This window comes from Pipistrellus hanaki (genome assembly GCF_964339955.1).
Source record: "Pipistrellus hanaki genome assembly, chromosome: 4".
Classification (NCBI taxonomy): Eukaryota; Metazoa; Chordata; class Mammalia; order Chiroptera; family Vespertilionidae; genus Pipistrellus; species Pipistrellus hanaki.
In genome coordinates this window covers 46,933,796-46,947,432 of record NC_140506.1, presented here as the reverse complement: position 1 = coordinate 46,947,432, position 13,637 = coordinate 46,933,796, and the positions used below count along the sequence as shown (strand labels likewise).

Here is a 13,637-nt window from a genome sequence, read left to right as displayed (position 1 = left end):
TAAGAAGCTCTTCATTGAGATCCTCTGTGATTTAACCATCTCCCACCTTTAATAATATAATATAAACTGATTTTTAAGATGTCAAATACTGTAACAGTATATGGAGTTATCATGCTGGATTATAATATGATTTGATGTGATGTAAAGAAAAGTTGCAGTGCCAGCGCAATGGACAAACAAGCCAAAGTTCTTTTTCTCTGTTAGTCCATGTAACAAATAAATATTCTTCCAAGTTTTAATCCCCAGATTTTCTACTTTTGCTTCTAAATCATCAGCCTATTTCACACTTAGTTTTTTATCATTTCACCAACAGTCCTCAATATTTTAGTATCTTTAGAAACTACTACCTTAAATAAATTAGCATCTATTAACAACAAAATCCAAGGTTGATATTTTAAAATGCAGACATATTCTTAGAGAACCAGAGAGCATGTTCTTATTTTGTAACTTCAGCAACAATCACCCGAGATCTCCAAAAGTGTTACTCTTTAGAGTAAGGGAATGTAAGTTCTTTGTAAGCCAGGTGGAGTCACTATTGTGGAATTTTGCTTTTTATTATGTTGGTTTAAATTTTTATATGCTAGTGCCAACATGATCCAATGAGAGTGTTTGTAAAATATAATTTAGAAGAAGGTAGCAAACTACTTAATAATATATGTGAAGAATTGAATTAGCATATTATTTTATGTTCTTAAAAATATTATTGGTATTGCAAGGTGAATTTTTGTAGTGATATTACATGTTGATAACTGACATTGATTTTAAGATTTCCGTATTATATAAGCAGAAAACACCGTGAACGGAGATTAAGGTGCAGAGATGCTGCTGAGGCAGCATTAACGTGAATAGATTCCTATTAGGTAGGTAGTGCTCAGTGGAAGGGGATGTGCAAATGCAGGGTTTAAAGAAACTTAAAAGCGAGAGAGACATTTTTAAATCAGAATGCCAACAAGCATCGTTTGATACCCGAAGTATAGCTTGCAATGTTTTTCCTACAAGCTTTCATCACTATTCAGAATGCTTCCTTTTTGAAATGCGATACTATATTTCTATATAAAATTTATAAAATTAACTAAATTATAGAGAAATCACTCTTTTTAGAGGGAGAAAGAAACATCTATACTAATAAAAGACTAACATGCTAATTAGACCGGGAGACCTTCCAAGCATCCTTCTAGACAAAGCCATGGTGGCAGGACCAAGGCAGAGATGGTTAGAGGTGATCAGGAGGCAGGGGAGGGCAGTTGGAAGTGAGGAGGCTGGTGGGGGCAGCACAGTTGGAGGTGAGCAGTCCAGCAAGTTGAGGGGTGCGGGGGTTTGGGGACAAGTAGTCCGGCAGTTGGGGGCAAGCAGGCTGGCAGGGGGGGAAGAATAGGGGCAAGCAGGTGGCATGGTGGGCAGTTGGGGGCAAGTAGGCTGGCAGGGGGGTGCAGTTGGGGGCGATCAGACCAGCAGGGAAAGGCAGTTGGGTGCAAGCAGGCTGGTGGGAGGAAAATTGGGAGTGAGCAGGCTGGAAGTCAGAGTGGTTGGGGCAATCAGGCAGGCAGGCAGGTGAGTGGTTAGGAGCCAGCGGTCCCAGATTGCAAAAGGGATGTTCGGCTGCCAGTTTAGGCCCTAATTTCATGCACTGGGCCACTAGTCTGATATAAGGAAATAGAGCATGCTGTAAAATTCAAAGCTTCTACTTATTGTATTTTAACTAATTTTTATTAAGCTTTCTTACATTTGTTTTGTTAAATTAGGGTCACTAGTGTTAGTAAATTAAAACTTTTTATGATTCTTTTAATCTGGAACTTTTCTTTTTCAATTTATTTATCTTATAGACCACTGATGAATTCATCGGTTTCTTCAAGCGGCTCTTTTTCAATTTTGATAACCACTTAATTTTCTAGGAATATCATTCTTCAGGAAGAAGTTAAAGTGAATAGTTTCTTGACATAAATAAGTATATTAGAAAGCAGATTTATATTGCTAGGCTTTGAAGAAGAAGATCTTTGTAGGCATATAAAACACCAAGAAATTACAAAGCCATGGTGAAGAACAGGCTAGTTAACTAGAAGTTTTTACTGATGTGCCATCAACTGAAAATTAACATGAATTAGTCCTGTTGCTAACAGTGAGCTATGGGTACTAACTTCCCCAAAGCACTGAAATAGGAAGTGGTAGAAGAAACTGGTGAAAGAAACCCCCAGGGCATCCTCTTTCTTCCCCCTATGATCCCTTTAATCCTTGAATTGTCAAACCACATAGAAAATGACAGAACTGCATAGTTCTAAGACTAAAGTGAAATTATCTTTTTAAAATAAAATATTAGGTCTTTTCATATCTCTGGACAAGAATAAGGCATGTATTCCATGCAGAAAGAATAACTTGGAACAAGAGATGCATATTGCTTTTGTATTTTTAATACAATATTATTATCTATGACTAAGCAGGCTGCACCCAATAGAAAAAAATTATAGCCAATATTTTATTTTAATTTTTTTAAAACAGATGATTCAACGAGAAGCAGATGTAAAAAACAAGGTAACTGCTGTAGCACTGACAGACTCTTGTCACAATGTGTGGCATCAAGAAGCTGGCAAAACGATTCGAGAGTGGATGAGAGAGGTAAGACTGGGTTTTTTCAATGCTGAGATGAATGGGTGTGAGACTTTATATCCTGAGCCCCCACTAGCGTATATGACCTTCCACCCTTAAACACCTTTCTAGAGGCAGAACATTGAGAGGGAATAGGGGGGGAAAAAAGAAAAAAGAAAAAAAAAAAGACATCTACACTAATAAAAGAGAAACATTCAAATTGACTGTGCATCTGCTACGCCCACAAGCCATGCCCACCAACCAATCAGGAGCAAGTATGCAAATTAACCGAAACAAGATGGCTGTGGCCACAGAGAGAACAGGAGGCTTGGGTTGTCTCTGGCAATGGAGGAAGCCAAGCTTCCCTACCTGCCCTGGCCAGCCCTAGCCTCCGCTCAAGGCTACAAAGTTTCAATTATAGAAAATAAATAAATCCCAGATACCAAGGCCTCCGCTTGGGTCACCGGGGAACATGGCCAGCCTGCAAACCACCACAGGCCCTTCCCCCAGGCTGCCCCACACCCCAAAGGAACTCCCATCCTGTTCCAGAACACCCTTCAGGGCAAACCAGCCGGCTGCCACCCGTGTACCAGGCCTCTATCCAATCTAATAGAAGAGTAACATGCAAATTGACCATCCTACAACAAACAAAATGGCTACCCCCATGAGGTCAAAGATGGCTGCCCCCATGGGGACACAAGATGGCCACCACAAGATGGCCAGCAGGGGAGGGCAGTTGGGAGGGACCAGGCCTGCAAGGGAGGGCAGTTGGGAGGGACCAGGCCTGCAAGGGAGGGCAGTTGGGAGGGACCAGGCCTGCAAGGGAGGGCAGTTGGGGGCGATCAGGCCTGCAGAGGAGGGCAGTTAGGGGTAACCAGGCCAGCAGAGGAGGGCAGTTGGGGGTGACTAGGCCTGCAGGGAAGGGCAAGTTGGGGGGTCCCAGGCCCTGCAGGGGAGAGCAGTTGTGGGGGACCAGGCCTGAAAGGGAGGACAGTTAGGGGCAATCAGGCTGGCAGGGGAGCAGTTAGGAGGTGATCAGGCTGGCAGCAGAAGCAGTTAGGGGCAATCAGGAAGGCAGGCAGGCAAGCATTTTGGAGCTAGCAGTCCTGGATTGTGAGAGGGATGTTTGACTGTTCGTTTAGGCCTGATCCCGGTAGGGTCACCGGAGGGCATGGCTGGCCTGCAAACTACCACAGGCCCCTCGCCCAGGCCGCCCCACGCCCCAAGGGACCCCCTATTCTGCTCTGGGACACCCTTCAGGGCAAACCAGCCGACCCCCACCCATGTATCAGGCCCAGTAGGATTGGGCCTAAACGGGCAGTCGGATATCCCTTGAAGGGTCCCAGATTGGAGAGGGTGTAGGCTGAGCTGAGGGACAACCCCCCCACCCCCCACTGCACAAATTTCATGCACTGGGCCTCTAGTATTTGAAAAAATAAGAGAAAACCCTTCTGAAGAGCAAATACTCTGAAAGCCCTCTTCCCTTTTTTGGCTTTCTATAGAATATTACATATGCACACGATATACTGTAGAAGTTTTGGCTGAAGAAGGTCATGATCTGTTAAGAGGTTATTATCCCCTGATATTTAATTTTCCCACCAGTGATTTAGCACTGGTGCACTTAATTAAAAGAAAGGAACTTGGCTATACTCTGGTCTCCTCCTTTCTTGAGTTCTTAAGTGAATTGGCTCACCACTGCCAGTAGGGGGAGAAGAAATAAAAAGTTGAAATAGTGTTTTGGCAGACTCTTGAGCTAGAAGAAACCCTGGAGCTGGTCAGGATCCAGCCTTCAGTTAAGAAAGCTTCTTGTCATTTTTTCCAGGGCTAGTGAACTTGAAAACTAACAGGGACTCATTGACTATGCTCCCACCTAAAACAAAACTTTCAGCTCATTATTTCTTTTATTTCTATATATGCCTAAGCATCCATTTTGACTGAACTAATGGAACGACCAGTTGCTATGACCCACACTGACCACCAGGGGTAAGAAGCTTATTGCAGGAGCTGCCCTCAACCCTCAGGCACTGATCACTGATGGGGCCTGCCTGCCAACCACCTGGTCCCTACCTCTGGCTGGAAGGCCCCAATGACCTGATTAGGGCTGGGCCCCAGGTTGGAATGGGAAACGGGGGGGGGGGGGGGGGGGGGGGGAGGGGGGAGTGGTGACGGGTGCACAAATTTCATGCTCTGGCCTCTAATTATAAATAAACAGCTGAAGTTTTTATTTATATTTACCTTTCTGATATTATAAGCAATTGACATCAGCCACATCTTGCTATAGCAGTTGTTTAGTCAGATCATATGCTTATATGAATAAGTTGGTTGATTTTGATTTTTTTCTCAGTTTTTGTTGATAGAACACCCAGACATTTATTCAGCTGATCGCTCACCATAGCTGTGGTGGGTAATGTCTACCAGCCCTCATGGTGCACGGTAGGAACTGAGTTGACATTGGAAGAGTTTCAAAAAATAGTACTAGGCCAATGGTGGGCAAACTCATTAGTCAACAGAGCCAACCGTCAACAGTATGACGATTGAAATTTCTTTTGAGAGCCAAATTTTTAAAACTTAAACTTCTTCTAATGCCCTTCTTCAAAATAGACTAGCCCAGGCCATGGTATTTTGTGGAAGAGCCACACTCAAGGGGCCAAAGAGTCGCAATTTGACAACCACAGGACTAGGCTATATAATCCCATAGTGGGGTTATAATACCACCTATCTGTTTACACTGTTGTTGTCATTCTCCATTAGAAGAAGTACCTTTATCATAAAAAGTCCAAAATAGTTTTACTCCATTCCTCATAATGCTGTAAACATATAAAGGTGGGTTTATTTTTATCTATTCTAACACCCAGGTGTTTCTGACCACATTAGTTTTCATATTTCTTTTTTTTTTTTTTTACTTGTATCTAAATCCTTAATTGTCTCTTCCAAGGGCTTAAACTTTTTCTAGAGACATTTTATGTATTTCATGCTGATAATTTCTGTGTGCTGTTTATCTGTTCAAATGGATACATGGACAGCTTCCAGCCTATGTGGAATTTTGGACCTCTCCCAAACTAGAAACATCCCTGACCATTCTTTTTTTTCAACTGGGCATTCATTGTGTTTCATTCTAGCTGACAAATATAACACAATTTATTTATTTACTTTTTTAGGTATTTCTTACTAAGACTAGATTAGGTGTTCCCTTCAAAAATCAGAATATATTCTTTGGGATTTTATCTGACTGAAATAGGCAGTAATTTAAAGCATCTTAATTTAATCAAAACTGCCAATTATTTCTTTGCTAATAGCCTTTGTTAAAAAAAATTCTAATGTTATAAAATTTTACAAATGGCCTATCTCTTGAATAGTTCAACTCCCTTGATTATGCCTTAGGCATGAAGCAGCGTGAAGAGTTTTGCATTATGACATACCAAAATTCAAACCCCAGCTCAGTCCCCTACTTAACTGTAGTCTTAAGCAAGTTGTTTAACATGTTGGATATTCTCATCTATAAAATGTAAAACCTACCCTGTAAATATTGTTGGCACTGTAAAGAAGTTTAATAAATCACAGCTATCACTGTTGTAGTAAAATTCACATCCCCAAATAATGTGAAATACATGAACTGTATTTTCCTTTGATGGTATGAATGATTTTCATATTCAAAACACCTTACAAAAGAACAGGAGTTAGGAGAACTGAATTTTGATCATGTTTCTGGCTTTGTTACTCTTCAAGCATGTTTTGGGAAAGCCACTTTTTGTTCTTCTGAGCCTATTTCATAATTGTGAATTAGAGATAATTTCTATCCCATCTACTTCCTGAACTATTTTAAGAGTCAAAGATGATGAGCAAGAAAAAAACACAAAACTCCTTGAAAAGCATGGCACTATATAAATAAATGAAATGTATTATTATAAAAAAAAACACTATAATATCCCGAAAGTAAAATTTATATCAGAGTTGATGGAGCTTTAAAATTACCCCTGCTCAGAGTTCATCCCTAAAGCAAGAACAAAAACAGAAACTATAGAAGACTATGCCAGGTGTCCTTGTAAGAACTCAATAAATGTGTGACCCCCTTATAGATAATTTATGTGGTTTGTCAAGATAAGAGTCCAGTGTTTTCCAACACTTAGGATGAAACTCCATCCCCTCTTCTTTCACCTTTATTAGTCCTTACCTATTCTGCAAGACTCCTTGCAATAATGAAGATAAACAAGCCTGGGGTCAGTAAACAGAAAGGATGGTTGTCTTGAGCACGGGTGAGCACGGGTATTGGGAGAAGGTGTGGTAGGGGAGCCTTTGTGTCCCTTGGTGTCCACCTCCTCCTCGCCCCCTGCTCTAGCCTCATTTAGAATTATCTCAAAAACTGAGATATTTTGCAAATATCCCTCCCAAGAAAAACACCTAGGAATGTCATCCCTAAAAACGGCAGTCGAGTTATAGATGAAGCCACAGTGCTTTTGGCCTCATGGCTGGCCCCATTATTTTACCAAACACTACTTTAAAATGTGATAGTAGGACAGCGGTACAAGTTGCCGACTCATCCCTCTCATCCCTATTAGATTGCAAATTAGTAAAACCGTCTTTTGTTCTGTAAGCCAGTTTAAATTAATATTTTTAAAGTTATTGATGTTAAGTACTTGTTTTCTATAAAAAGCTGATTTTTCAGTCCTGTTCAATAGCATACATAAAGAATGTTAAGGACTATATTTTTGTATTACTTGTATAATTGTAAAATAATTTCTTTTAAAGAAGGAATGTCGGAGAAGGTTACTTTTGGCAATCACTACAAGTGAAGCCTACTCACACAAAAGGCCCAGTGCACATACTAACCCTCCTCACGAAGAGCGGTCAGAGGTGGCCAAAGGCAGCCCTCGAGAGACACTTCTCACATCAGGCCCCAGGACGTGGGGCTGCGTGGGCAAGGACGATCCTGTAGACCATGTGCCAAGTGCAGTAAGCCAGACCTAGGAAGGAACATTCTCCATAATCTGACATATATGTGGCATCTAAAAAAGTAAACATATAGAAGAGAGTAGATGGTGACTACCAGTGGCAGGGAGGTGGAGGAAATGTGGAGATGTTGGACAAAGAGTACAAAGTTGCAGGTATGCAGGTTTCATAAGTGTAGAGACCTGATGGTCAGCATGATGACTGTACTTAACAGTATTGGATTGACACTAGAAATTTGCTAAGAGAATAGTTTTCCATTTTTCTCACCACACACACACGCGCGCACACACACACACACAAATCTATGTGAGATTTGTTATTTAGCTTGACTAGAGTAAGAAATTATTTTACTATATATATGTATATCACATCATGTTATATACTTTAAGTGTATAGTTTTTATTTTAAAAAATAAAAGTAGAAAAGGCTGAGTGGGCAAAAGGCTGACTTACCCCTAGCTTCTGAGTCTTCAGCCAAGCCAGATGTATGGTCTCCATAACCATCAGGAACCCTTACCTATCACCATGCAGCTCTGTGTGCCGGTGCTGAAAACTCAGCTGGTGAATTGTTCTTGTTCTTGTATGAGGAGACAATACCTGCCACATTAAAGATCAGTGTCTAAGGCATTGGTGATTTACTACTCAGACAAATGAAATAAAAGTGAATAAACCCCTAAACTCCAGATACTTCCAAATACCTTGCATAGGAATACCTACTATCTATTTCCTCTTTAAACATAATATACTTTCATAAAAAAAATTTAATTCATTTCATACCTACACTAAAATATTGCAAACCCTTGGTTCAAATGTCAAAGAGAGCCACTCAGTACTGTGGCCAAAGGCACTTCTAATCATTATTAATAGTTCCCAAGCTTTTGGATTTCACAAAGAAGACAATTTACAATCCCCAGATCCCATAAGGTCATAATTTCAGAATAAAAGACCTTTAAATTGAAAACACTTAACTTTAAGAATCACTCACTTCTAGTGACTGTTTTTCTCTTTTCCCCTCAGACCCAGAGAAACTCGAGTTACATGATCTATCCTCATATGCTGGCTCTGGTCCAGGGCTTCTTTCTCCATGCTTGTTGGATGGGATGAGGCTCAGACATGGCTCTGTTGGTACCTCTAGTCCAGTGTGCCCTGTGTTGTCTGCTTGGGCACCTGAGAATAAGATCTCCAGGGAATGGGCATACACTCGTGCATGTTTTGAGTTTAGTTAGGGCATCCATTTTCCTTTTTTAAGTATGTTGAGAGAGAGAGGATAGGTGGAGAAAGTGAGAAAGAGAATCATTAGTATGAGAGAGAAACATCAATCAGTTGCCTCCCATACATTCCCTGATCAGGGGATTGGACCCCCCACCTAGGTGTGTGCCCTAATTGGGAATCGCACCGCAGTCTTTTGGCATACAGGACAACTCTCCAACCAGTTGAACCACCTTGCTGGGCTAGATAGTGCTTTCCCACTGAGCTCTGTCTCCAGCACTTTGCTAGCGTTCATCTCAACTGAAGAACTGGGGTGGGTGGGGAGGGGGGCAAACTGGAACATTGAGAAGAGGGATAGAATAAGCATTCAAACAGGATAGAGATTTGATTTCTAAACTATAGAACACATCTCAGAATAGGGAATTATATTTGACTAGTGACCTGTTGCAGGAATATTCCTGCAAGACTTCTTGTGGGCTTCCCTCCTGCCACTGCCCCCTCTCCTGCCCCCCTACCTCTCCCGCTGCGGCAGGCGGGGCAGGGCGGGGCAGGCAGGGCTCGCCTGACCCATCGCACCCACCACCCTCGCTGCCTCCTGCCTCCTGCCGCCTCAGTGGCCACTGGCTGCTATGCGCCTCTCCACCCCCCATGCGCTGCCAGTGCTTTCCCTCCACCAGCCGAAGCTGCCTTGCTTCAGCTTACCCTCCCTCTTCCTTCTATGCTGTCTTCAGTCTTCACCCCTCCCAACCTCCTCATATGCAAATTAATCGCCATCTTGGTTGGGTTAATTTGTATACTCTCTCTGATTGGCTGGTGGGTATGGTTTGTGGGTGTAGCAGAGTGATGATTAATTTGCATACTACTCTATTAGTAGGTAGGATAAGATAGAATTTCAGATAGTTTGACTTAATGTATTATAGCTGTATGTCTTTCTCATCTTTCTTTACATATGTATCCCAGTGTGCTTACATTATTTTATTTCATTATACTCTATGACATGGAAAGTATATTTTTAGCTTGTTTTGCCCATTTTTCTATATATTTTTCCCAGGATGGATTGGGGGAGGATAAAGATTTCACAGGTGCACACTTTCACATGTACACACTGATAAAATTTGTGGTATCAAATCTTTACCATTCTACACAGGTATTTTGTCATTCCTGAGAATTTTTTTACATATTTTTTATCTGTAAAGTGTTTATTTTCTACCCTATTTTTATGATAAATCAAAGTCCAAACATGTGCTCTGGCTGGTGTGGCTCACTGGTTGAAAATTGTCCTATGCCTCAAGAGGTCCCTGGTTTGATTCCCAGTCAGGGCACATGTCCAAGTTGCAGGTTTGATTCCCAATCAGGGACATACAAGAGGCAGCCAATCAATGTTTCTCTCTCTCGTCGATGTGTCTCTCTCTCCTTCTCCCTTCTCTCTAAAATAAATAAAAATATACTTTTTTTAAAAAAATTAAAGCCCAAATTTATGCCTAGATAAAAACTGAAATTTCAGAATCATAAAATGTTAACTTACATTTTACTTTAAATGTTTAAGTTAAAGGTGACCTGGATAAAATCTATTTTGTTCAGCTTTTTAAAGTCAGTGGTAACGAGTTAAAAAAATGATTAATTGCCTGAACATTGTAATGTATCATCACTTTTATTAATACTAGAAATATCCTATAAGACATAGTTTTACATATGTGAAGTGTATGTGAGCAGTATTAAGAATGACATATCACCTGGGTAATAGCTGACTTTCATCAGATTTGGAGGTACTACTAGGATGAATAATAATTAAAATATATGCCTAATCGCTGCCTGTCTGTCGGTAGTGCTAATTGCTGTCATTGAAAAGACTGAATTGTTTAAGAAAGAGAGAGAGAAAGAGAAAGTCATTCTTCATTGAAGCTATCTCCCTGTATCATTGGGAGCCTATTTTTAGTACCTATAGAAGTCATGATTTTTGAATTTATTAGGGGCTGTGATGAATGATAAAACAAATCATCCATTTACATATCTTGACACTGCTTTGGAGAATGCTTATTTCTTACAAGCAAGTGTCACATTGTATATAAAAGCTGGCTAATTGTCTGCTAATCTTCTGCATTATCCAGAACTCTCTGATGTGGTATTCTATCAATAGTAATATTAATTTTACTTATTTCAAATGTATGAAATATCTTCTAAAACCCCATTTCTTTTATAATTCCTGTTCTTTTGCATTGTATAATTTTTCATTCAACTGCTAATTAAGATTAGGAGTGCAAGTTAAGAATACAAATCCACTTTAAACCCTCAAGCTTTTATAATACATGAAAATACTAATATTTTATCTATTTTAAATGTAAAAAAGAGAGAAAGCATTTAAGAACATTACTAGATGTTGTGTTTATTTTCATGGATTTTTTTCCACACAGTTCAATAGTTTCATTGATCTACTGTTTCTTACAAAAATCTGCCATGCTTTGTGAACTTCACTTTCTAATCTCATACAGCAACCCTTCCTTTATGTTATTCCTGCTCTCCCTGGTCCCAGAACAGTAGGGTTGCCTTGACAAATCTATTCAAAAGCCATTCCTCAGCCTTTATTGGTGGGGACTGGGGCCTTTGAAATTCTCTCCTCACTGCAACACAGCTGACATCTTCTTCCAGACAGAATGAATTAAGAAAACACAATAAGACACTTGATCTACCAGTCAAGGATCTTTCCACAGTGAGGACGGATTCCATGGTGCACAAGCAGGGCAGCAAGCATCTAAAAATACACAATACGTGGTTGTTTACCAGAATAACAATCAGCGATTTTTCCAACATGATTGATAGGATGATTTCTTTTAAAATAAAATCTGTCTGGAAATTCATTTTGTGTGTGTGTGTGTGTGTGTGTGTGTGTGTGTGTGTGTGTTTGGGAAGTTTTTTAAGAGCTACTATGAGGTTAATCACATTTTTTAAGCCAGACTTCAAATCAGATTTAAAATGTATGGAAGGAATATAAATTATTTTTATTTCATTTGTCTGAATTATAAATTATTATTATCTTCAATATTGAAAGCTTTGTGTCCTCAGACACACAGCTACATTTCACCAGATTGTGCTTCTTTTGAACCCTTTAATACATCCTTCATTGATCCAGGTTGAAGTAAAAATTAAAAGATGGTATCATTATAAGGGCTAGATTTTGAGGAGTAAGTATAAAATCTATTTTCTTCTAGTATTACAAAGACAAAGAATATAGTTTTAAAATCTAGATACTTTTTCACATGTTCAAAATAATATTAATTTCCATCTAAAAGTTAATAATGGACACCCTTTTTAGTTTCTTTTAATTATAGTCCTAGCCTTCTCTTGGAAATATATTACATCATCAGAGGCCCAGTGCATGAAATTCGTGCACAGGTGCGGTCCCTAGGCCTGGCCTGCACAAGCGTCTGGTGTAGAAGGGTAAGTCCCAGCTGACCTGGGCCCCTACACATCCCCCTATGCCTGAGTCACAGCACCCAAGTCCCTACATGGAGGTGCTATGAGCATGGCTGGATGCTGTGGGCCTCTGTGCCCCCCAGTGGTGCCACACAGAAGCTGGGCGGGCTGCATGCTCTTTCCCAGCTGGCCTTGTAGCCCGACTCCTGTGTGAATCCACAGGGAGCCCAACTGGCCCCTGTGATCCCAGTGGCTGCAGCCCAGCTCACCCAGAAGACACCATGCAGATGCAGGGTGGGGTCCTCACAGGCACCCAGAACCTGAGTACGGAGGCTTTCCTGGAGTGTAAGCCCTGGTGTCCTGGGGAAGGGTGGAATGGATAGTGAGAGCGAGTTCAGAGATCAACCTGCATTCTCACCGCACCTCCGTCCCCGTCAACCCCGCCCCCAGGTAGCCAGTGAGAGGTTGCAGTGTGCTGCAGACACCCACTATGTTCCACGTCACTCCCTGGTGGTCAGCACACATCATAGCAAGCGGTCGAACTCCCAGTCGAGGGGACAATTTGCATATTAGGCTTTTATTATATAAGATGGTTTTAAAAAGGTCACATGTCTTCTTAATATCAACACACATGATTTGCTGAATTGTAGAAGATAAACTTTCACAGTCATGTTGGTCGTGAATAATTACAGAAAGTTTGCATAAGAAAACTTTTTATAGAGAATGAAAAATAAATTGAGTGTACTTCTAGTGGATAAATTAATCTCTACCACCTGAAAAGTTGGTCTTGGCTTAAATCATGCTTCAACAGGAAATTGTCTCTATTACATTGCAGAACTGCTGTAATTGGGTCTCTAGCTCAGAACCATTAGACACATCGGTGGAGTCCATGCTGCCTGACTGCCCCCGAGTTTCTGCAGGTATGTGTTTGATGAGATGTATGGGTTTTGTGTTTTTTAAGGTGGAAAAAAAATAAGCTTATGAGATGACTTCTGTTTTGCAAATTAAGCATGTTGTTTGGCCATGAATCTTCAAATGAGTTATTGATAACATACAGCCTGGGTCTGATCCACTACCAGAAATTTGTTAAGTAGCTGAAAATGCTTACCATCAAACTCTGTAAAGATGAATAGATGAAACAACCTGAGAGTACTGAAGACAGTTGCTGTTGAAGCTTAGGGAAGCAAGATGTCTATAAATTAAAAATTGATTATAAGACAAGGACTGGGTAGCCATGCAGGATCTCAGAATATTTGTCTCTGATTGACTACCAACTAAACGATACAACAGCAGTCAAGTCTTTGAATTTGGAAACGAGACTTCTGTGACAGAGTCTTTAGGAAAGGTTTTCATGCAAAAGATTTTGGCTGGACTTTGTGTGTTAGGATTTGGATTGTCAGAAGATATACAGGATGGCATTTTAGTCGAAAGAAACAGAGCAATGTGAGGAGTAAGTGCTAGAATAGATATGAAGATGTTCTCAGGAAACGA

General features: G+C 40.6%; 1 protein-coding gene across 4 annotated transcripts in view; it reads left to right on the top strand.

The window, feature by feature from the left end:
- The window catches only part of ARB2A (ARB2 cotranscriptional regulator A), a 337,934-nt gene that overhangs the window by 209,452 nt on the left and 114,845 nt on the right, over nucleotides 1-13,637 (top strand). For all 4 annotated transcript variants that reach the window (XM_084882686.1, XM_084882684.1, XM_084882687.1 and 1 more), the window contains 2 exons: nucleotides 2,494-2,610; nucleotides 12,982-13,066. In XM_084882686.1, coding sequence (XP_084738812.1) covers nucleotides 2,494-2,610; nucleotides 12,982-13,066 — 202 coding nt within the window. The remainder of the gene's footprint in view (nucleotides 1-2,493; nucleotides 2,611-12,981; nucleotides 13,067-13,637) is intronic.